The 22823-nt window shown below is 40.8% G+C and overlaps 1 protein-coding gene across 1 annotated transcript; it reads left to right on the top strand.

Moving 5' to 3' along the window:
- Positions 1–2067: 2067 nt before the first annotated feature.
- On the top strand, positions 2068–22026 carry mapkap1 (MAPK associated protein 1). Its single transcript, XM_070850672.1, has 12 exons — positions 2068–2218; positions 3972–4471; positions 7419–7508; positions 8219–8367; positions 8890–9062; positions 9151–9327; positions 10311–10420; positions 16099–16206; positions 17153–17293; positions 19013–19150; positions 20529–20626; positions 21179–22026. The coding sequence occupies exons 2-12, from the start codon at positions 4189–4191 to the stop codon at positions 21299–21301; spliced, it is 1590 nt and encodes a 529-aa protein (XP_070706773.1). The 5' UTR covers positions 2068–2218; positions 3972–4188; the 3' UTR covers positions 21302–22026.
- The last annotated feature ends 797 nt before the right edge of the window (positions 22027–22823 follow it).

Genomic DNA, 22823 nt, shown 5'->3' with positions numbered 1-22823 from the left:
CTCTGCCGCAGCACAATCGATGCGAGAGGAAGAAAAAAAAAAAATCGGATTCTCAAATGTGCACTTCTATTCAACAGAGAGGGAGCAGGTGGGAGCTGAGCGGAGAGGCTGTGGCTTAGAGATGGTAAAGATGATGGTAAAATGGGGTTGAGGCCGACTCCACATGTGCAAAATATTCTCCAGGGGGTGTGTTCGGTTATTTCCCAACTTGCACGCACAATGAGGCTGCTGGCTGTCCTCCTGCTCCGTCCACAGTGTGAACAGCCCCGCTGCTCAGGGTCGCTCCGACCGCTCCTCGCTGCGTTTCATCCACGGCGCGGATCGCTCCTGCCGCTGCTCCCCGACGAGCGCGGTGCCGTGAGCGGCTGCAAACTTCCAGCTCTCGCTTGAAGCAGCAGCGTCGGTTGTAGATGTTGGCACTCAGCTGATCGACCAGTGTACTACTCTCTAAAGTTTGAATAACGATGACAAAATCACAATGAAAACACCTTCATCATCGCGATTCCAGCAGCAAACTGACTGGATCTACATTTTGCATCCCAGTGTGAGGAGAGCAGCTGCATGGATGGGAGATACTGAACAACACAAGTAACCTGAAAGCCAGGACAATGAGCTCCACCCTCTCTGAGGATTGGAAACCTTTGGCTGTCATGAGAAGGACACCAGGAAAACTTGCAGTTGTCTGAATCTTATTCACCCTTAATAAGCATGGAAGGATTACTGGCAGGGAGGGAAATGCTATACTTGAAAATCAATCTAAAAACTCAGAGTTGCAAAGTACAAATATATTCATGGTACCCACAGGATGAATCCTGATGGTCTCCTTATCTTTCTTTTATTGATGAAAATTATGTTTAGCAAAATGAAATAATATTCACTGAGCACATCTTTGCTGCCAGAGGATGAATGCCTTCCACTCCTTACTCTCCATGTGCTTTCCTCGCATTTCATTATGCAACCTTGTGCTGTGGAGTGACAAATGAATTTAGGGTTAAATATGTAATGAATCATGAATTCTGAAATAAGTAATCACACTCTTTAAATAATATTCTAGAAGTCATCTCATTCTTATGAAATTCTATTCTGTACTTGTTTTCATGGTTTTATTTTTCATTTCGTCCCATTTATTTCATAACTGATCTGCCCTGTTTGGTGTGACTGACAAAAGACTGTGTGGTGAAAATAAGCATTATTAAAAATTAGCACTGGTGAAATGGTGATATGAAAAAAAAAGTTTGGAAAAGGGACATTTTGAAATAAAAATGATAGATAGATAGATAGATAGATATATAGATAGATAGATAGATAGATAGATAGATAGATAGATAGATAGATAGATATTCAGTTTTTGTGAAATTTGGCCAGTGAAGTCAGTCTGAATCCTGTAGATTTTTACTTGTGCATACTGTCTTGATGTGATGATGTGAATTAACAAAAAATGATGCATACAGTGTACATTTTTATCTCACTTGGACTGAGGACCTGCTGTGTTTCTTAAACCACATCCACAATGGGAAGTGAAATGTTTGGGACTTTAAAATGATACTTGCATTATTACAGTAGGTCCTGTATTGTAGAGGGACCATTGGTCAAAATGTATTTATATATATAATTTTTTTTTTTACAGTTCATCTTGTGCTTACATGATGATTTATAAGCAGGAACTGCTGTTTAAAACACATATAAAGACCTGTGCACACATTAGGAACTTACATAACATATGATTGTAACATTATGTTGCTGGTCATTTCGTGTTTATTGCTAACGTGATGCATATTTTAAATATATCTGTGGTTAATCAAGTTACATTAACTAATCAGTAATTAATAAGTAATAATACACAATGCTCAAAGATCAGAAGAAACTGGTGGTTAAAACAGGAACAGAGCTTACTGTTGCCCTGTAGCTCCTCAGAAACCCTGAATACGTACCAATAGCTTACAAATAGCAGCCTTATCGTTTGGTTCATTTTGTTTATGAATTTGTGAGGAAAAGAATAAACCTTTCTAAATCGTCTTTTATTCTGAAAACAAATGAACCGGAAGTGAAACTGAGCTGCTACTGAGCTCTGCAGATTGCATTAACTTGCACTTGTATTGTGGTTTTACTTCAGTGCAATATTACTTGTGAAAAGAGTTATTGTCACGATTGGGAGTATTCATGGATAAAATGGGGCAATGTGGACATTTCTTTCCCTCATCGGACGTGACTCCTAAAGGTGGGACGCTGTCATGAACTTACTACTCTGGGAGGCTATGCTAGCAGCTAACCATAGCTAGCTTCCCAAAGAAAGCTCCAGTGATGTTAGCCCGAACAAGCTTACGAGCTTATACAACCAATGCAATTTGTACTGACATTCGTGGTTAAATGGGTTTATTGTCTGAATATATCTGGGGTTGTTGCCACTTTTAAGCTGCGGCCGCTGAGTTAGCTAATGTGTAGGAGTTCAGTTAGCGTGGTTGAGAATAGCTAAGAAACACAAAAGCTACATTAGCTAATGTCAAACTAGCTACCGGGAGCCAGCACTAATTAGCCAGGTTGTTGGGTGAAGGTATTAAATAGTAGCACCGGGCATTAGTACTAAATAACACTCATTCCTTTAGAGAAGCTATACAGAAACTGTCAACATGTAATGGTTTGTCACAAATGACAAAACTAGCTTGACATCCCGCTGCAGATAGCATCAGCCGGAGAAGCTCAGCAGGAACTGACCCTGAAAATGAAATAAAGCTCCTCGAACAATGGGAACTAACAGATATGTTGTAACAACATGTTCCTGTGCATCCGCTGTGTGTTTGCTAACGTTGGCTAAAGTTGGAGTGTGTCACAGCATCCTGGCATGCTAAGTGGTGTATCTCGGTGAGGCGAGTGACACACCGCAGGACTGCTGTGGACGGTGTTTTGCCCTCGCTCACAGCTCTCATCTCCGTGTTGAAATCACCAACAGCTCCGTGTCCACAGTGTAAATAATCAGGATAGGCACACGTATGTTTCATAAGAGACCGCTTGTTTACTGGTCAATACAAGAGTGCGGTGGTGGTGAACACCCATAGAAGACGTCAGGGACAAAATGTCAGTGTTGTGACACCACAAAATCACAGTATTGGTCTGACTGTTGAGTGTCTCCAAATAACCTGTTTGGTTTTAGCCCAGTGAGATGATCTAATATGCTGATGTAACCTGTTGAATGGCAGATGATTTCTGAAGTAACTTGATGTATGCATGGTCTAATCCCTCCCAGTCATAAACCCACTGCTCACATTTGCACTGTAATGCTTCAAGAGCCCCTACTATATTTAGACTCTGGGCTGGCTGGTCCTAGGCCTGTGTTACCCACATTGGACAAATTGAAAATCTGCAGAGCTACTTGGTCTAAGCAGCAAATATATTTTATACTTCAAATATGATCTTGACCACCAAAGTGATATGTAGTCCCTGCTCATTTTTTGGTTGGATTAAATCAGTGATCCAGTGTTTCTAGAACTTGACCCATACTAGAGACTAAGGGTCGAGTCATGCTTGGACAGAATTTCGTATGAGGTGGTATAAGACTACATCGGAAATCAAAAGTGTTTACATTTGAGCCAAACAGCCTCATTTGAAGGCAGGATCAAAAGCAGCTCATTGCAGAGAGGTGGGAGATGCAATATTGCTTAAACATGGGATAGCATATGTTCAGCCTCTCCCAGAAGGTGTTCATAGTGTTACACTCAGTCATTCCCGAGTGACAGAAACAGTTCCATTATTCAATTCAAACCCCACCTGCTGGTCGATCATGGCATGATGTGGGCTTGAATGTCACATTGTCGGTTTTTGGAAAGAATACACTTGAAGTGGAAGCTGTGCCCACCATAACTAACTGAGTTTTGGAACCATTCATAATCTTAATTGTTATTTATTTTTAAATAGATTTGAACCCGTTTTTCACTTTTCCCACCACCGTGTTATAACTGTTATCCCACTTCAAACAGGTACTGGCACCTTTCCTGTCATGGGACAGAGAGAATAAGGAAGAAAAGGAAATGCAAAAGATGACTGCTCTTCACCTGTCATCAGCTACCACTTCAACACTCTCGGAGAGAGACTGAAAGGAAGTGAGAGAGATCATCTAGCATACAGGCAGTGTGCCTTCGCATGAGACAAAGAGAAAATCCAAAGCTATAAGCCACAATTAATAAAGCAAAGGAAATGGCTTTCTTGGACAATCCAGCCATTATTCTGGCCCACATCAGGCAGTCTCATGTTACCAGTGATGATACAGGAATGTGTGAGATGGTACTTATAGACCAGGATGTGGATCTGGAGAAGTGCCAGCTGGCTCTGATGCCTGGCAGCAGCTGTGGGTCAACAGGGTCAGGCTCCCTGAGTGAGGGGGTCAGCAGTGTGACAGACAATCATGCCTGTGACCTCTCCCAGTCCATGGACATCACCTCCAGCTGGGACTTTGGCATCCGCCGGCGCTCCAACACAGGTAGGCTGTTCTCCAGACTCTGCTTGGTTCGCAGGGCAGGCTTTCTATCAGGCACACCTCCCTCCTGTCATTAAGAGGGGGGCAGCCAGAAAGCCTGTTGTGCTGTCATTTGGAGGGGGTTTGTGTGTCTAATCTGGGCCAGTGGTTTCATGAGGCTCAAGTCAAATTGTGTGTCATTCGAGGTTGTTGTAGCACAAGTGGAAAGCATGGGGTTAGATTGCAGTTCACTGTGTGAATTTTAGTAATTGCCATGAGGTGAATAGCACAGATCACATTAACGGTGATTAACACCTCTTTTGTTTGCCCATATACTTTGTAAATCTTTTTACTATGCCATTAAGTAGACAAGTAACACTTTCTGGAACTTAATATATGTCAGTGGCTATGGCAAAGGAGTGGGACTCATGCTTTTATTTGAAAGTTTGACAGTAAAGATAGACAGAAAACATGGTGAGAGAGCAAGTGAATAATATGCAAGAGCTAGAATCCAACCCAGGCACTGCAATAACACGGTATGCACCTTACACTAGGGGGCCATTGGGAGGCCATGGTGCCCTTTGCTGAAAGATCCAGTGCGTACTCCATGCAAAGTTCACCTACACTAATCAGCCCCTTCGAGGTACAAAAATTACAATAAGTAAAGAAAAAAACAACAACTTGGGATTCGTTTTGTCACTCCAGCCATTTGTTATGTTATTCTATATCAGTTGTGAGAACGTTGTACCCTCCAAAGCCATAGCTCAGATGTTGCGGCTCCATCACTAAAATTAGGCCACGCGGGTCAGGACACACGAGCAATCAGATTAGAAGGTTGGAAACAACCCTCACCTTCTGTGGAATAGAAAACAAAGATTAATGATGACATGGGCCTGTTGTAAACATCATCGACATCACAGTTTTTACGGACCCACATTGTGCTTCAGTTTCGACGCACTGTGCTTACTCAGCGGAGCTCACTTTCAGTTTGTTCTCCAAATAAAGTGGTTTAGATCATCTGGATAAACGACAGATAGTATTCAACTTGTCTAATCTTCTGACTGCTTGTGTCTTGACTTGCCGGACTTATTTTTAGTAATATCACAGTGTTCTCAGTGACGGCCAGAGATATGAAAAGTTTCCTTTTCCTTAATCAGTTTGCTGCAATTTTGGAATCCCTGCAAGAAGTGGTCAAACTATTTTATAGTAGTGGCAGTGAGTCTGCCCGAGGCAACTGTTTAGACCAACAACTCTTAACCACTGTCTTAACAAAATGAGATGAGCAAGGAGCTATCTGATTTAGCTCGTTGAGATAGTTTGATCGATCTAGTTGGATGTTCTCAGTGTTTAATCAGAGCAGCACATCAGTGTCTGGGGGAAAAAAAAAAGAAAACGGTATGAATTTTTACACAATGGGGAAAGTTTAATGGCTCCATCAGTCAGTCAGGTGAGAAAAACTAAGCTGCTGTACTGCAGATCAAACATTAGGCTGACACTAGAATCACTAGCTGGGCCATGTCTATCTATTAGGAGAGGCACTGCAACAGAAAGACTGTCCTGTGGTCGAAAGCGCTCTCTAAAGAGCACCATTATAAAAAAGACTGTTGACAGAACTCCTTCAACTACAAACAAGGTCAGTTATTAGTGTTGGTGTTATGAATTTGAAATGCATGAAGTCTAATATTTGTAAAACTCAGGAGGCTAGCTGTTCTCTAGTCTTGGTCTAGGAAACTTAGCTGAAATATGAATTTGCTGCATTCATGTCTGGAAGCACAGTGTGTGTCTGCTGTGTTTTATTTGATCTGCCCTCTACATCTTATCTCGCTTCCATTTGGGTTGTTCCGTGACAGTTTTGGAAGGTGATCATTTTGGTTATCCACTGATGATGCTCGGTTTTTGCCACTCTTTCCTTTTACTTTCAGTTTTCCTGTTTCTGATAACCGTGTGGCAGCGACACTATCAGCTGCCTAGGCACACAATTCTTGACCAGAGGAGAGAGATGCAGTGACTTGTTTTCTAAAGTTCCGGCAACAGAGGCAATCAGATTAAACAAAATGTTTGACAACCATAGAATGAGTTTTCTACAGTACAGAGATGTCACATGGTATATGTAAAAGATAACAAATCCAGTTACTTTGGTTATGATTTGTATAATTACAGATAATCCAACCCTTGTTTGGCACATTTAAGAGGCCTTTTTTATGCTAGACAACAAGGATTTTATTTTCATTGACAATATTTGTCAAAATTCAGGCTCATCAGGTCACCTGATGTCTTTGTGTTAGCCCCTGAAATCTCAGTCATCAAATGAGTATACCATATTTAAGTTGGGCTGTGGGTGTGTTATATTGTGAGTGCGTGTTATATCGTAAAAATTATAGTATACAAGGTACAGTGCATTTGAATCAAATGACAATAGTGTGAATCTATTTTAAGCTACAATCGGGTGCTTCATTTGGAAGGTAAATGTGGTTTTGGTGATGGAGGGAGTCCAAAGGTAGACAGCATGGCTCCTTTTGGCTCCCTTGACTTTTGTGCTAAGTTTGGTGGAGTGCTGGTCGTGGGTTGTGGGTAGAAAGCTGCAATCCTCTGAGAGACTTGAGACTGAGAACTGACCTGTGGTGGCTGTCTCATCAGGACTCCAGCAAGACAGCCGTGAGAAACCTGGGGCTGCTGGTAAGACGAGAGGGATCAACACAAAACTGTTTAACAAAGTATACAACATGTATTCCATGTTAGGTCTTCTTGGTGTGTGTACTACATTTGCATCTGTATTTATAAAGTGAGTCATGTCAGTCAAAATATCACATGGCAGAGAGTCTGTGTGTTGTTCTCACACAGGCCCAATCATTTGAAAGTGTACTGGTATTTTCATGATGTGGTTTATGCAGTTATGAATTCCACCAGGTTTGAAGCGATTTTGGCTCGTCTGCGTATGACTGAAATTTAAAATTTGTTTTTTTCTTTCCAGCCCAAAGACTTGAAAGGTTAAGGAAAGAACGGCAGAACCAAATCAAATGTAAAAATGTTCAGTGGAAAGAGAGGACATCCTCCCAATCAGGTAGTGTTTCTTCCCATTTTCCAAGTACATGTATGAAACGAATAAAAACACTGCAGTCACTGTATAGCTGCAGTTTTATTACATGTCTGACGAGGTCCAGGAGATGAGGGGAGTAACAATTAAAATGATCAAAACAAATCAGGGATCTATTAAAAAGTAACGTGCTCATAAAGGGCACTAAACCGAAACACACCACACTACAGCCATAACAACTTGTTACTAACTTTGTAGCAAAAACTTGTTTCACTTTTTTCATCTGCGTGTTGTAAACCTTTCAAATGCTGCTATCCTAAGCAACTTACAATAAGTGCTTAACTTGATTCTGATTAAAAAGGCTGCTTAGGAAATGAATGGTCAAATTATTTACTATGACATAGCAGTCAGGACCTCCCCAAGGGGTGCAAAGGCAAAGGTTAGGAGATGATTAAGGGGGGAGTGTCCCCAGGTGTACAGAAACAGAAAAAAAAAAAAAGAATTTGGCCATTATTAGCACATTATTGAGCAGGAAAACCATCATTTGGTTGAATTGGTGAACACATGCATCCTGCATGAAATACTACATTTCCATGTACAAGTTTTGATAACAACGTGATGAGTTTTTCCATCCCGACATGAAATCGTTCCATTTATCTGGATATGTTCCTGCGGTAAGGAGAAAGTTATTAAAGTGTTTGTACTTGAAAATAACCGCTCTAATGCCTTCTGTCCAGTGGAAGATCTGGGGTCCTTGTTTGAAAAACGAGACTTCAAAGACAGGCTGCGGACGACAGGTACTAAATCCACCCTTTCACTGCGGCTGGAGCAGTGTCCCCAGCAGCTCAACAACCCCTTCAACGAATACTCCAAATTCGATGGCAAGGTGAGTTGTTCCACCGTTCAGTATCAGTATCTTCTTTTAAAGAAGCTCATTTTAAAGGGGAAGGCAAAAAACGTTGTTTGGTCATCACAAAGACACTAGTACATTTGAACCAACCTTTCTTCATAGGTTTTTGTCATACGTTGTGAAAATGAAGGCAGTTTAAATACACGATCGAGATCATTTGTGAGCAAAATAATGACCAGAATAATCATGATTATAATTCAGTGTACTTGTTGTACTTTTGCTAAATTATAAATCCACACTACATCACATAAAGAGATTAACTGCTACTACGCTGTTGTCAAGGGATGTTTCTTTATTGTCTTTTCTCTCTTTTTTTTTATATTTATTCATTGTATTGTGTGTGCGTGTGTGTTTGTCTGTCTCTGTTAAATCACTGGTTCAGTTTTGTCATCATTTGAATACTTTGTATTTACTCTGAAGGGGAGTGCAGTAGTTTTAGGATGCTCACTTTTTATCTCACTCTCTGCATGATTTACTCACTGTCTCCTCACCTTTCAGGGCCACATTGGCACAACAGCAACAAAAAAAATAGACGTCTACCTCTCAATGCAAATGGCTCAGGAGAAAGTACATCCGATGACAGTGGTAACCATCGCCAATGCCCGTGTTCACGACCTCATCGGACTCATCTGTTGGCAGTATACAAGCGAGGGACGAGAACCTAAACTCAAGTAAGTACAAACACATTTCAACACCAACTTAAGAGGATGTCCATTTCTGTGTAACCAACTCTTGTTCTACTGTCACATCTCTCTACAGTGAGAATGTGAACGCCTACTGCCTCCACATTGCTGAGGATGATGGTGAGGTGGACACTGACTTCCCTCCACTGGACTCCAATGAGCCAATCCACAAGTTTGGTTTCAGCACTCTGGCCTTAGTGGAGAAATACTCCTCACCTGGCCTCGCCTCCAGACAGTCACTGTTTGTCAGAATGTAAGGAAGAAATAAGTGACATATTCATGCTTCTACTCGTCAAAGGGAGTGATTATGTGAATGTTGTGGTTACCCTGATTTTTCCAGGCGTGTGATAGAATACAGCAGCAGGCTGCACACCATCAGCACTGTTGTGTTTGATCTGTATCTACTAGGAATGGAAAGATTAACAGATATTAAGTCTGCACCCAGTAATATTTTAGAAGCTCTGGCAATTGTGTTTTTCCAAGCAAATACGAATTTTCCATTAGGAAGTGAAATGGATAATAATTCATATTGACAAATAATGCAAGGCACGTTTGCTTTAACTCTAAATACAGCACTCCAAATCTAGCATGTACCATCATGGGCTTGGTGCTGAATCTAAATACTCTTTTATAGTTATATCTGGAAGGATTTTGAATATGAAGCATCATTTGTGGCTGTTTGAATTCTGTGAAAGAGGTCAAACTTTACATTAGAATATATTGCTTTTGCGGTAGCTGCCAAGATCTGTTCTGTGTAAAATGTATTATATTCTGTCTAGTTAGGGTGCCACCAATCAAAACACATAGTGTTATGTGTGGCAGTAATTTCCCTCTTACATACTTTGAGGCACATCATCTAAAAGTCCTACTCAACAGTGCGTTGTTTTTATGTTTTTATATAATGCCAGTGTAATATTAAAGTGACCATCAGTGCAGAAGCTCTCCAGATAACAGGAAGGAGATTCACAGTAGTCAAAGCAGAACAGAGTTTACACTCCTAACTTGGCAGATTGTGCCAAGACGAAAAGGGGATTCCATTACTTCCAGTTTACTGCTGTGAAACTGGAGGTCCACATGTCTATTCAATCAGAACTAAAGAGGGAGTTAAGATGAACAGCCAGGTGTCTTCAGGTGCCCTAGGTTCAGTGGAGAGTTGTTTACATTTTTGTCTGCCTGGATGATTGAGATAAATCTACAGAGGCATCCTTAACCTTTTCCATTTTTTTTCCATTTTAGAAATGCTGCTCACGGTTTCTCTCTAATCCCCGTGGACAGTCTGAAGGTAACCATGAAGGAAATTCTCCAGAAAGCACTCAAGAAGAGGAAAGGCTCACAGAAAGGCTCAGGTATTGACACTGGTATCATGTACTGCCCTCTCTCGTTAACATAATCTCAGAGGCTATAAACAGACCACATAGGTGTGATGTCTTCCTTTTTAAGGAGGTAGTACATTTGGTCCTGTACATGCCTTTACAAAGACAGGAGACAGGACATTTCCTCCTGTTGATGTGTTTTAAAACGAATTGGCTGACTTTTTATATAGAAATATTCATTACTTTACATATTTAAACTTATTTGCAAAATGTATTGTTATTATTTGTTTGTGGCAGCTATATCCTCAGTTGTGTTGTCACCTGCATGACCACATGCCATGACGACTTGCAGAACCTTTGCCCTCGACACAACAAGCGCTAAGTCTGTCAGACATAAAACTGATGGTGCATTTGTTATCACAATCCTCTCTCTACATGTACATTGTTGTCTGAAAAGGAGTTTCCTATTTCCAGAGGAGGATCCATGTATGTAGGATGGTGATGAGGTTGTTGCCCACTGTCTATGGCAAACTACCCAAATGGTAACCTAAGCCACCCAACCTTCTACACGCACACATACACACACACACACACTCAGTTGTGGGTACGTGTACATCCTCACACGAACAGTCAGGAGAGGACTATTGTCTCATTTACATTTAGATGAGTATTGATCATTTACTGTATTTACTCACAAGAGTCAGGTTCTTCCTCGTCTTTCTCGCATACACACATCCTCTTTTCACAAGGACAGTCCAAGGTCCTACTGTGCTGCTGTGTTGAAGTAATGATTTCTGTCTTCTCGCTGCCTTCGTAGTCATGTGATTTACCTCACTGAATGTGATCAGCATCCCTGAACATCACTGCAAATACTAATACGTGGTTGTTTATGTGATAGTTGTGTTGTTGATTTTACTCTCCATTATGTTTTAAGATGTCTCATTTCTCCAGTAATTTTTATTTCCAAATCTTTGCATTTGTTTTTCTACAGATAAGACTTTATTCATGCCCTAGGATGAATTGATATTACAGCAGCACAAGACACAGTCTAAAGCAGGGGGTTTAAAGTTATATTTCAAATGTTTTTTAAAGTTTCCTACCTCTTTAGACCAGAGGACTTTAAAGTGTTTCAAATTGCTGCTGTACCTGCTGACCATGTTGATGAATGGGCTGAATCAGCTACAATAATGAACTTACTGTTTCTAGAACACGAGTATGCACCTGACCTTTTAACCCCACACGGTATTTTGGCCTCACAACTCTCCTTCTGCTCCCTTTACTTGAATCGGCAACCTGGATGAGGAGATAAATAAACTATAAAGGGAAAAATATTTTGAGGGGCGCACAATCAAGTTACATTAATTGGAACAATTAGACTTCAGTCATGAAGCTCTGACTTCAGAATCAAAGGGTGTGGGTTAGATAGTGTCACATTATTCTGTCTGCTGAAGGAAAATATTGGTAAAAAATGAGCAGATACTAAAAACTTGAAATCATCGGAACAGATCTGAAGAACATCTTATATTTATAATTTATAGTAACCTCTTTTTCTTGCAGAGCAGAGTGCTTATCACAGAAAGCTTTCTTCTCTCTCTGCCTTAAAATGCCTTCCTATCAAATTGTGAATTAAGGATATTTGAAACAGTTAAAAATGCACAAAAATATCAGAGCATAATTAAGAAATTCCGAAGCAAACACCATGAAGAAAAAGTGCTAATTTCGTGTCAGGCCCTGGCACAAGCAGGGATGAAAGGAGCAGGCACGGCAGACTGGAGGAGGCTGTGAAATATGATGTGCTGGAAGGCTGCAGTGGAATATAAAACGATGTGGCCTGTGCCAGTAGATAAGGGAGTATTGAATGGTGCTTGTGCACACTATCAGGAAAACTGTGGTGACATTTGGATAGGTGGTGATGACTCGGCCTCAGATGATTGGTTGTGTTTGAACTGCAAATGAGTTGCCAGAGCTCAAGGGAAGTGTCTGTGAATTCTTAATGTTTGTACAGTATATATTCTGTTTAAACCTTTACTAAACCTCACCTACATAGAATATATATTGTGGACTCTGGCATATTGACTGGCATTTGTATAGCACATTTCTTCACAAAGTTACAAGATGCTTGTGCTAGAAAAAATACGATTAAATACAGGTAGAACAACATTAAAACCAACATAATGCAAATAGACTGCAACAAAAAAACAATGATACCAAAACTATAGGAGAAAACACTAATATACAAGCAACAAGAGTAGCAGAATTAGAATATATGCATAAAGTGAAATTCCGTGCACCAAGCTGCTGATTTTTAAAACGCCTTTTTATTTTTGGCTTAGACAGGAGTAAAGGGCATTGCAGTAGTAAAGACACTCTGTCAACGACGTCTGGTTGGTTAGCCATCACCAATTTGTCAGTCTGATTCTGGGAGTCCCACAGGATCTTAGCTTGGTCTTTCTCATCCACTTTGGGAGGTGTCTTCCATTCTGACCATTCAGACTTCCTGCCCATACTAGTGCAGATGTTCCTGTACACTCTGCCAGCGACTTGGTTATGGCACTCCATATACGCTGTTCCTGCCTGCTATTATGTGCTGGATTGTTTCAGCCTGCACCAGGGGTCCTGTCTGGTGTGGATGACCCCCAGCTCTATTGGTCTTGTACTAAGTTCCTGCTCTTGTGCTGCCATGATTCGTGCTTCTGTGCTGTCTTTTAATCCAGCCTTTTCCAGCCACCGGTAGGATTTCATGATAACAGCCCCTCTTCCATCTGTCGGTGATAAATGCCATGTAGGGGCTTGTCTCTTCAAGAAGTTTTATCCTCCTCTTCTGCATTATCCATTTTGATACCTCAGGTTTGATGCGTGAGGTTTTCACTTAGCAGCTCATCTTCAGAGGCCATTTTTCTGATGTATTTCTGGATCTTGGTTCTGTCCTTGGCCTCTCTCGCTCCGCTTAGTGTACAGTCTCAGGGTGCTGGACTTGCTTCTCCTTTGGCCAGTCTATTATACCAGCAGGTTATCTATTTCATATGTAGGTGGAAACACAGTCATTAACTGAAACAGAAAGAGCTGTTGGAGGATTAAAACTGGGTGAGGAACAGCCAAACTCTGCTACCAAGGTGAGGCTGTGGAAGACGGGTTCATGTCACAGGTCAAACATCATGACTGAGCACAGCGACAAGACACAAGGTGGTTCTACTACATCAGCAAGGTCTCTGCCAGTCAAAGATTTCAAAGCAGACTGGGGTTTCAGGATGTGCTGTTCAAGCTCTTTGGAAGACGCACAAAGAAGACACAGTGTAGACTGTAGACACAGTGGTCGGCCAAGGAAACTTAGTGCAGCAGATGAAAGACACATTATGTTTACTTATCTTTGAGATCAGATGATGTCAGCTCAGAACCAGCAGAAACCAGTGGGACCAGGTACACATCTACTGTACGTAGAAGTCTGGCCACAAGTGGTCTTCATGGAGGAATTGTGGCCAAAAAGCTAAAACCTCTGATGTGGAAACACGGCCAAGAGACTCAACTATGCACAAAAACACAGGAACTGGGGTGCAGAAAAATGTCAGCAGGTGCTCTGGACTGATGAGTCAAAATTTGAATTATTTGGCTGTAGCTGAAGGCAGTTTATTTGCCTGGCTGGAGAGCAGAACAATACTGAGTGTCTGCAGACAACAGTGAAGCTGGTGGAAGTTTGGGGCTGCATTTCTGTAAATGGAGTTGGGGAATTGTCAGAGTTAATGGTGTCCTCAATGCTGAGAAATACTGGCAGATACTAATCCATCATCAATACCTTCAGAGAGGCGTCTGATTGGCCGTCTGAACGACAAAACATACAGCCAATGTCATTAGGAACTATCCTCAAGTGATGGTGTCTGTCTGGGATCACATGAAGAGACAGAAGGATTTAAGGCAGCTGACATCCACACACTGTATCCTGACAGAGGTTTTTGAGGTAGAGCTGAAGTGCGCTCGAGAGGGAGGAGGAGGGACCTGGAAGTTGTATTATTTCCTCTCAATGCTACAGGCTACAGCTTTAAGTCTAGAAAGACCAGTATGGTGGAGTCACCAGCTTCCGCATATATGAGTAAGACGTCAGTAATCTTAATCAGGGCAGTCTCAGTACTCTGGAGGGCTCTAAAACCTGACTGGAACATTTTGAATAAACCGCTGTTGCTCAAGTGGGCAAGGAGCTGTGAGGCGATTAGTTTTCCAGGATTGGATTAAAAAAAATGTATCCAAATTTGTATAATATAGGTCATAAATATAGGTCAGGAAAATCACACTATGATATTTTTTTTTATTCAGCCATACTCCAACTCCAGCAGCATTTCATAGCGAGAGAGAAGGAAGTTCTTTTATCACATCAAATTGAGGGAATAAAACCAGAACAAAGTGGTTTTCTCAGTCAGGTGAAGAGTATAGTAAGGTTTGCAGCTCCTCTGTCAGACAAACCTCAATATCTTTTGTGCTATTTATCTTTTAGATCATGTTCTTTTCTTGCTGACATTTTTCAAACCTGCAATATGAAAGGGTAAATGTTACCTTAAGTCTTGCTGTTGTTATGACCCCATTCATAGTGTCCCAGTCTTAGATATATTCATTAAATCAGAGACAGATTCCTCATGTCTGTTGTGGATTTCGTTAGGCTCCCCTTGAGCGAGTAGCTTCTACGGCAATGTCCACAGCAGTCAGCAAGAATAAAATCATTTCTGTGATTAAAAAAAGTGACTTCTCAGGGAGTCCATTTTATGTATTTGCTTTCATTTCATGTTTGTGTTTCATTATTGAGGACAGGTAATTGTATCTCACTCTATCTGACCTGAAGAGGTCACACAGAAGTGGGTCCACATTACAGGAACTCAGAGAAGAAGAGGAGACAGGCTAGGATTCAAATAATGGACAGAGGGAGAGAGGAACACAGTGAATACAAGCTTTTGTTAGTCTGCCAAAAGAGCTTTGGGACTGAGGTGGAGTAGAGCCGCAGTGACCCAGGTGACATTGTCTTTGAGTGTGACAGCAGCCACAGAACAGAGAGTGAAATGTGGACTCCAGACCTTTTCACTTCATGCTCATCTAATGAAAGTTCAATTCATAAGACATTTGAAAATGATATTCATGATTCATGATCAGACAGCAAGCACAGTGTGGGTGGAAACCAGCTGTAATCTCTTATCCACCAGGAGGAGCAGTGACTATGGAAGCTGAAATTGTTTATCATCAGCAGGCTTCTCATTTGTGACCATTTAGCTTCAAGGTTGCTTTTACCACTGGACATTTTCACTTAGCCAGTGCCTGAAATCAGCTGGTCCTAATATGTCAATATGTATGAGCATACTTTATGTGAAGTCTATAAACTTCCCCCTGTATCAACAGCTCATAAATCTGCATGATTTTTTTAAGGGAGTCTGGGAACTTTCTTCCCAGACAACATCAAACGTCTTGGTTTGATGTCGCCCAGTGGTTGGTTTTTACCTTCTTTTCCCATTGGTTAATCATTCCGATTAGATATGATGACATTGTACCCTCCAAAATAGTCAACAAACATGACAAGTCAGATGATTAGATAGGTTGGAAACAAACCAACAGGTAAGCCTACGTTTGTGAGTACAGTCCTTTTATTAACAATAGTAAATGGAACCCACCAAATTAAAACTTTGGATAAGAATAGTTAAGCTGTGTTGCTGTTGTCTAACTCTGTCATTCTCCAACAGGGCCCATGTATCGTCTGGAGAAGCAGACAGAGCCGAATGTGGCAGTAGACTTGGACTCGACTCTGGAGAGCCAGAATACCCTGGAGTTTTGCCTGGTCAGAGAAAATAGTAAGTAATCAGTCAGCTGCGTTCCGCTACCACCCTTATCTTCTCAATGAATGACTACACCACTGGTTACTTCCCTTCACCTCTTATCTGACAGGAGATGTAGATATAAGTGTTTGAACAGTGATTCCAGATCTCAGGACAGTTTTACTGTTTTCTCCACTCTAATGTGAGAGCACACTTTTCTCCCACAAATCATAGGGACGCTGCTTTTTTTTTAACAAAGAATATTTTTGTAAATAGCATGTACATGAAACGCTGAAGTGTAATCAACTCTGTCTGTTTACCTGGAGCCAGATGTAGTTTGTGCCCAAAAACACTGAACCTTGACCAGTTACAAAGTGAGACCACTTTTACAATGTTTGCTCCAGTGCTGGCAAAGGTGCCATTTTCCACCTCCAAACTCCAGCAGATAAGGACCTGCTTTAGCCTTGTGTGATCTTCAAGTTCATGATGATGTCATTGCTGACAAAATCCTTTCCGGTGATGGTACAAATTTGTGGATGTTACTTGTGGTACTTTTGAGTGTCATCAGAGTGTTTGAATCCACTTTCACACAGCAGACTGCGCTACGATTTTAATTTGTAAATGTTTTGCCAGAAATGGGGAGATTGTTTTCTCCCTCAGCACTGCTGGGTTTCTGCAACTCTGCTTTCTCCTCTTTGATAGATATATAGATTACATAGATGACGTGCCCCCCTCATCCAGTGTACAGTTTGTCTTTTGAAGTAATGCACATTTGTCACTGGAAATCAGGAAAAAATAGGTGCCTTTTGTTTTGATACAATTTCCCCACTAATATAAATATGGCAGAATTCTTGCCATCTAAATTTGAATTTAAATCACATTTTGATTATTTGTGCAGCTCTACCCCTAAGTTATACATCTTAGGTTAAAATTAAGCCTTAAGTTCTGATTGTTTTTTGATTGGATTTCTTTCTGTCTTCAGGCTCCAGGGGCGAGGAGAGCTCAGAGGAAGACCCTCCTATTGACATCACCACGGTCCAAGACATGTTGAGCAGTCACCACTATAAGTCCTTCAAGATCAGTATGATCCACAAGCTGCGCTTTACCACAGATGTCCAGCTAGGTACATAATGCTTATTGGAGACTAAAATTTAGATGTGTTATAATTTTTCACCAGTTCCTAAAGTTTCAGAATGTGCTGACAAAAAATGAAGGAAACAGTTCACATAATTGATTGTATGTATTTGACAATGATATTGGAGGCATAGGATGTACTTTATTCTTGAAACAATAGGTCCTTGTTTCCTAAAGTCTCATTTCTCATCCCAACTGCACTGATAATTAGCACTAGCAGGTTTCATCAGCTGTATTTGTAGCTGGATAGCACAAGTTGACCAAAAACTCGGTCTTCAGTTTGTTTACTTGTTGTACATTATAGAACGAAACCCCTGCAACGGGCCCTTAAATATGGATGAATATTAACTGACGAGTTTGGCAGGCATATCTTAGGATCTTAATTGAGCACAGAGCAGGACAGAGCCACAGATTTTAGGATGATAAAATTAGCAAGTGTAATTTTGTGTCTGGGACTTGCTCAAACACAGTGGATGTTCCCAGTCCTTTTGAGAATCGTTATCCATCATCACTTACAACCTCCCAAAGTAATGTAGTCAGCTAATGATATGCTAACTCTTTTCCTGTCTTCAGTGGCAATTGGAGCGTGCAAGCTAGGTAGTTTGTCGTGCTAAAATTAGCAGATTACATTGCTGTAGTTCTCCACACTTCTTTGAGGATCAACACCCAGGGTTGACTCCACTGATGCTGCCTTTGATTGACACCTGCCTTTATGTCATGTCTCTTTATTTGCAATGGCTCACATTCAAAGATGATTGACAGCTGACAAGCCTTCCAAATACTAGCAGCTGTGTGTGTTGGTGTGTGTAGAGAGAGTGTGTCTTTTGTGTTTGGTTCTGTAGTCCATATTCAAACACAGAAAGATATTCTGTAATATGAACACATAGCTGTCACCACTGGTGGCTTTGATGGAGCTTAAGGTGTCCCCATTCTGTCGAGTTTCCCTTTTTCAGGGACCTTCACATGCTGTTTATTACCATTTAAAACAAAAAACAGGAAACTAAACAGTGACTATCAAATTAAACTTGGCTTTTCAAAGAGTGTACAAGTGCATGTCAGCTTGGCAAAGGATTTAGCGTCAGCAGGGTGTATATACAATATTTAGCTATAAACTCCTTCGCCATGTTCTTGTAAAACAGCACAATACAATATATAAGCTGTGTCAACAACATTCTAATGCCTTGGTAGTGGTTCTGTGAGATTTTACTTGAGGCTTTAATGCTAATGTCACCATCTAACATGTTCATAATGACAGTGCTAACATGCTAATGTTTAGCAGGTATAATGCCTACCGTGTTCGCAATTTTAGTTTAGTGTGTAAGTATGCCAACCTTTGCCAGTTAACAAAAAACAGCAAGTCCAGCAGCTGAGGCAGTCAGTAGCCATGGAGATAGTTGGTTATAAACCAAAGTATTGTGCAAGACATGGCCAAAGGTACTCAAATTTATCCTGAGGGGAATGGGATTGTGTTCCAAATGTCCATGAGACATTTGGACTGATTGACTTCCATTGCCACCCTTAGAGCCACGCTGCCAGCATGACAGAAAAGGCAGGAAAGCCTCAGAATGCAGCAGCAGAAGTGACGTTTGTCCTTTATACAATTGAAAACATAAACCTGTCTTTTGATTGTAGTCTAACAATGAGTGGGTATCATGTATATGAAATATATGAAAAGAATATAATAATATGAAAAAAACTGTTTCCTCAGGCATTTCAGGAGAGAAAGTGGAGATTGATCCTGTCACCAATCAGAAGGCCAGTACTAAGTTCTGGATTAGGCAGAAACCCATTTCTATCGACTCGGACCACCTCTGTGCCTGTGACCTTGTTGAGGAACGAAGCCCCAGTGAGTGGACCACACAAACACCGGCTCAATTTCTACTTTTGTGCATGATATTTACAGTAGAAGCTAGAAGCCTGTTCAGTTTGCACACTTCCATATACATGCTGAAGCGACTACATTTAGAAACCTGCTCTCTCAAGGTCCGTTTAGTAGGTGTTTTGTAGCTTTTGATGATATTAAATGGTCCTCATGCAGCAGATGAAATTTAAACAAGCTGTCATGGAAATGGACAGTTTGCATGCTGAGGAGGGGCTTGACCAGGACCATCTGTGCACTGAATAATAATTTACCTTTCATAGTAATGATAATAATAATAACTTGGATTTATGTAGCGCCTTTCAAGGAACTCAAGGACGCTTTACGTAAAGAGCACATAGGTCATGATGTGCAGACTTTTCAGTTTCAGTGTATTGATCTTGACAACATTTCATTGTGAGTCAAGCCCCTTCTTTACATTGTCATTCTTTCCTGAGCACCATAAGGACTTCTCACTTCTGGAGCATTCAATAGTATCTTACCGTGTTCTGCATCAGAGTTTTTCCATGATCAAGTCTCACTGATGAACACCACATGATACAATTGAAAATTCCAATCTGAGATTGAATATTTGTTAGCGTTTAAATGGCCCAAATATTTTTTCACATTCATTCACTCCAATTTTCACTCTCATATGCCATGAAATGCTGCAGCATAGAGTCAGCTGTGGTAAAGCAGAGACACACTCCCTCATTAACAGGCTGAGGTGGACAAAACGGTAAAGAAAGGATCAGCATTTACTCTGGTTTATTTTAGCTGACGTTGATCCATTTACATGGATTGGCCCAAATGCTGATCCTTAGGAACAAATGAGGATATCTCTAGTCTTAAATATTTGCAATGACATTTTCTGTTGCATTTTCAGTGTTCATCAGGCTCTGTCTTAGGTAATAGGATTATATTTGATGATGTTAGAGCTGACAGAGCCAATGAAGCTATGAATACACTCACGTACTGTGAATATTCACTTGGCCTTTTTTGTCATGTAAAGGTATTTTCATATTAAGTATCATGCCAGTCTTTTTCTTATTATAGCGCCATCCTCTCACATGATAATGCTGAATCAAATTGACATTTAACTTAATCTTACTAGCAAATTTGTGTCCCGTGAAGAATCAGATGGCTTTTCTTTTTGGGTCATTTACATTTATTTTTTTTTTGTTTTGTTTTGTTTTTTTCATCGTGCTTACATCCCACAGCCATCACAGTCATCTTCATCAGCTTGAAGTGTGTTTTTCCTCTCAGAGCACACAAAGACGTGACTGAGAGAAGGGGTGATTGGCATGCATAATTTCTGTTGTCCATTCCTGTCTCATTAAACATGATTTTCCTCTGTGTCTCACAGGTCATGCGATATTTAAGCTCACTTATCTCAGCAATCATGACTACAAGCCTCTGTACTTTGAGTCTGATGCGGCTACTGTCAATGAAATTGTGCTAAAGGTGAGTTCTAGCTGGTCGTCTGTGTTGTGCCCTGTGTTTCTTTTCCAAGTCCGAACAGTTTTCTGGGCAAGAAAATCCTGCTAATTATGTGCCATTCTCATTCAAATATCATATAATGATATGTAGTGGACAGGACAAAGCATGAGTGTTAGCAGAGACTGTCACTAAACAGATGATTAGTCTGTGTAAGTGTGGAAGAAGTAAAGACCATTTACTTAACTATAGTCTTTATAGTTTTATTGCACCAAGTACCCTTCTGTCTGCTCATATTACACCATTGTTCATACACGTGTTCAAATCAGATGGTTTTAAAACTGTGCTCAGTAGTAGTTTGAAAGTAGTTTGTCTTTTCATATGTGAATACTGTGTTTTCATAAGTAAGTAAATATGTCCTCTGTAATCATGTTTGATATGATTACAATTGTCAATGTTCCATTATTTGTTAATACACAAGTTACAGATGGCACAGAGGAATATAAAGCTGTAGTAAAGTATGTTTCAAATGATCGTTTTAAAACCTATAATGGGTTTTTCCCTATTGTATATTTTCAGGTGAACTATATCTTGGAGTCCAGGGCCAGCACCTCACGGGCTGATTACTTTGCCCAGAAGCAGCGGAAACTGAGCCGCCGCACCAGCTTCAGTTTCCAGAAGGAGAAGAAGACTGGACAGTAGACAGACTGAAGCTGCTCAGCCACCTGTCTCTCTGTCTGTCTGTCTGGATATGCGCAGACAGATGCATAAACAAGGCCTGACAGTCTCACACACTGACAGCATCAGGCTAAACCAAAGGGGAGACTGACAGGCAAGTTCTGTCATAGAAGATGAGAGGAAGAGAACGACGGGCAGAAAACAGAGCGGGAGGGAATGTCTGTGCTTCTGCTGAGTGAGAAGAAGAGGAGAGTGGGGAAACTGCACGAGTGAAGAGAGTCCACAAGCAAAAATAAACTCATTCTTTCTCTAAAAAAGAAAGAGACGTTGGAGAATTGTGGGATCGAGTTTCGGCTGCCACGTCACCGTCAGTTCTGGTTCATTCACTGCCTCTGAAATTAAGCTCCATCCTTCAGGATGGATTTGTACAGCTTCAACAAGTTGGTTACGTACACCCAACAAACAAATCAAAGCTACATGCTAAATCTTTGCTTCTGTCCTCCATAACGCAACAACATGAAAAAGAAACCTTCCCATTTTTAATTTACTGTACATAATATTTTTTTTTTACATTCAGGAAATGAAATAATGAAATAACGAAATAGAAGTGAAATTGTCTGGATTTTAAAAAACAGATCATCATCCTTCTGCCTTGAATCCAGATAGCACAACCTTAACATTATCGACACTCAGTTGCCAGTTATTAGGTCCATCTCGCTAAAACCAATGCAGTCTAACACAACAGCCCTGCTATAAATCCTCCCTTGAAGGTTAGAATGGTCTGTTTTTATTGAAACAGTTTCAGAGGTGTTGATTCAATCTGTGATTCATCTTTTGTCAAGTCGCATTGCATTACACTGCTGTTTCTGTGATTTAGCCTACTCGTTGATATTAAGAGAACAGACAACTCTCTTTATAATGTGATACAGTTCAACAGCAACACAAACTACATGTTCTAAAGTGATCATTTTGCAGGACTGTGACTGCATTCGTTTCAGCTAGGTCTACCTAATAAACTGGCCACAGAGTATATCAACAATGTTGATTCAGGGTTGGTTTAGATGGGTGTGATCATGGCACATTTTTAGGATTTTAAACAAAATGCCTCTTCATATGAAAGCTTTCAAAAGACAGCAACAGCTAAGAGAAATGGTCAAACTTTTCTTGGTGGATAAATCATCACCCTGCACACAGGGAGGTTACTTATATAACTTGGTTATATGCTGTCTCTGTCCCTGCTTATAGCCATCCTTGTGACAGTGACTGCAGGAGAAAACATGGCTGTGTCATCACTCGCTGAAATGAGACTCTTTGTTTTGGTTCACACCTTGCTGCCATTTTGAAGCTAGAAAAATCTGCATTTGGGTATTGTGGTAGAGCGGAGGTCGGCCGAGCAAGCAGCATGGCTAAGTGCGATTGGCAGAGACGCCTGTTAATCAAGCTAAAATGCTGCCCAAACATAAGTCGCTTAAAGCCTTAAAGGTACCCTGACGCAATGTTTAGATGAAGATGCAGGTGGCACAATACACATTCCAACAGTTCAGGC

Source organism: Pempheris klunzingeri, chromosome 19 (genome assembly GCF_042242105.1).
Source record: "Pempheris klunzingeri isolate RE-2024b chromosome 19, fPemKlu1.hap1, whole genome shotgun sequence".
Lineage (NCBI taxonomy): Eukaryota > Metazoa > Chordata > Actinopteri > Acropomatiformes > Pempheridae > Pempheris > Pempheris klunzingeri.
This window is presented reverse-complemented; position numbering and strand designations above follow the sequence as displayed.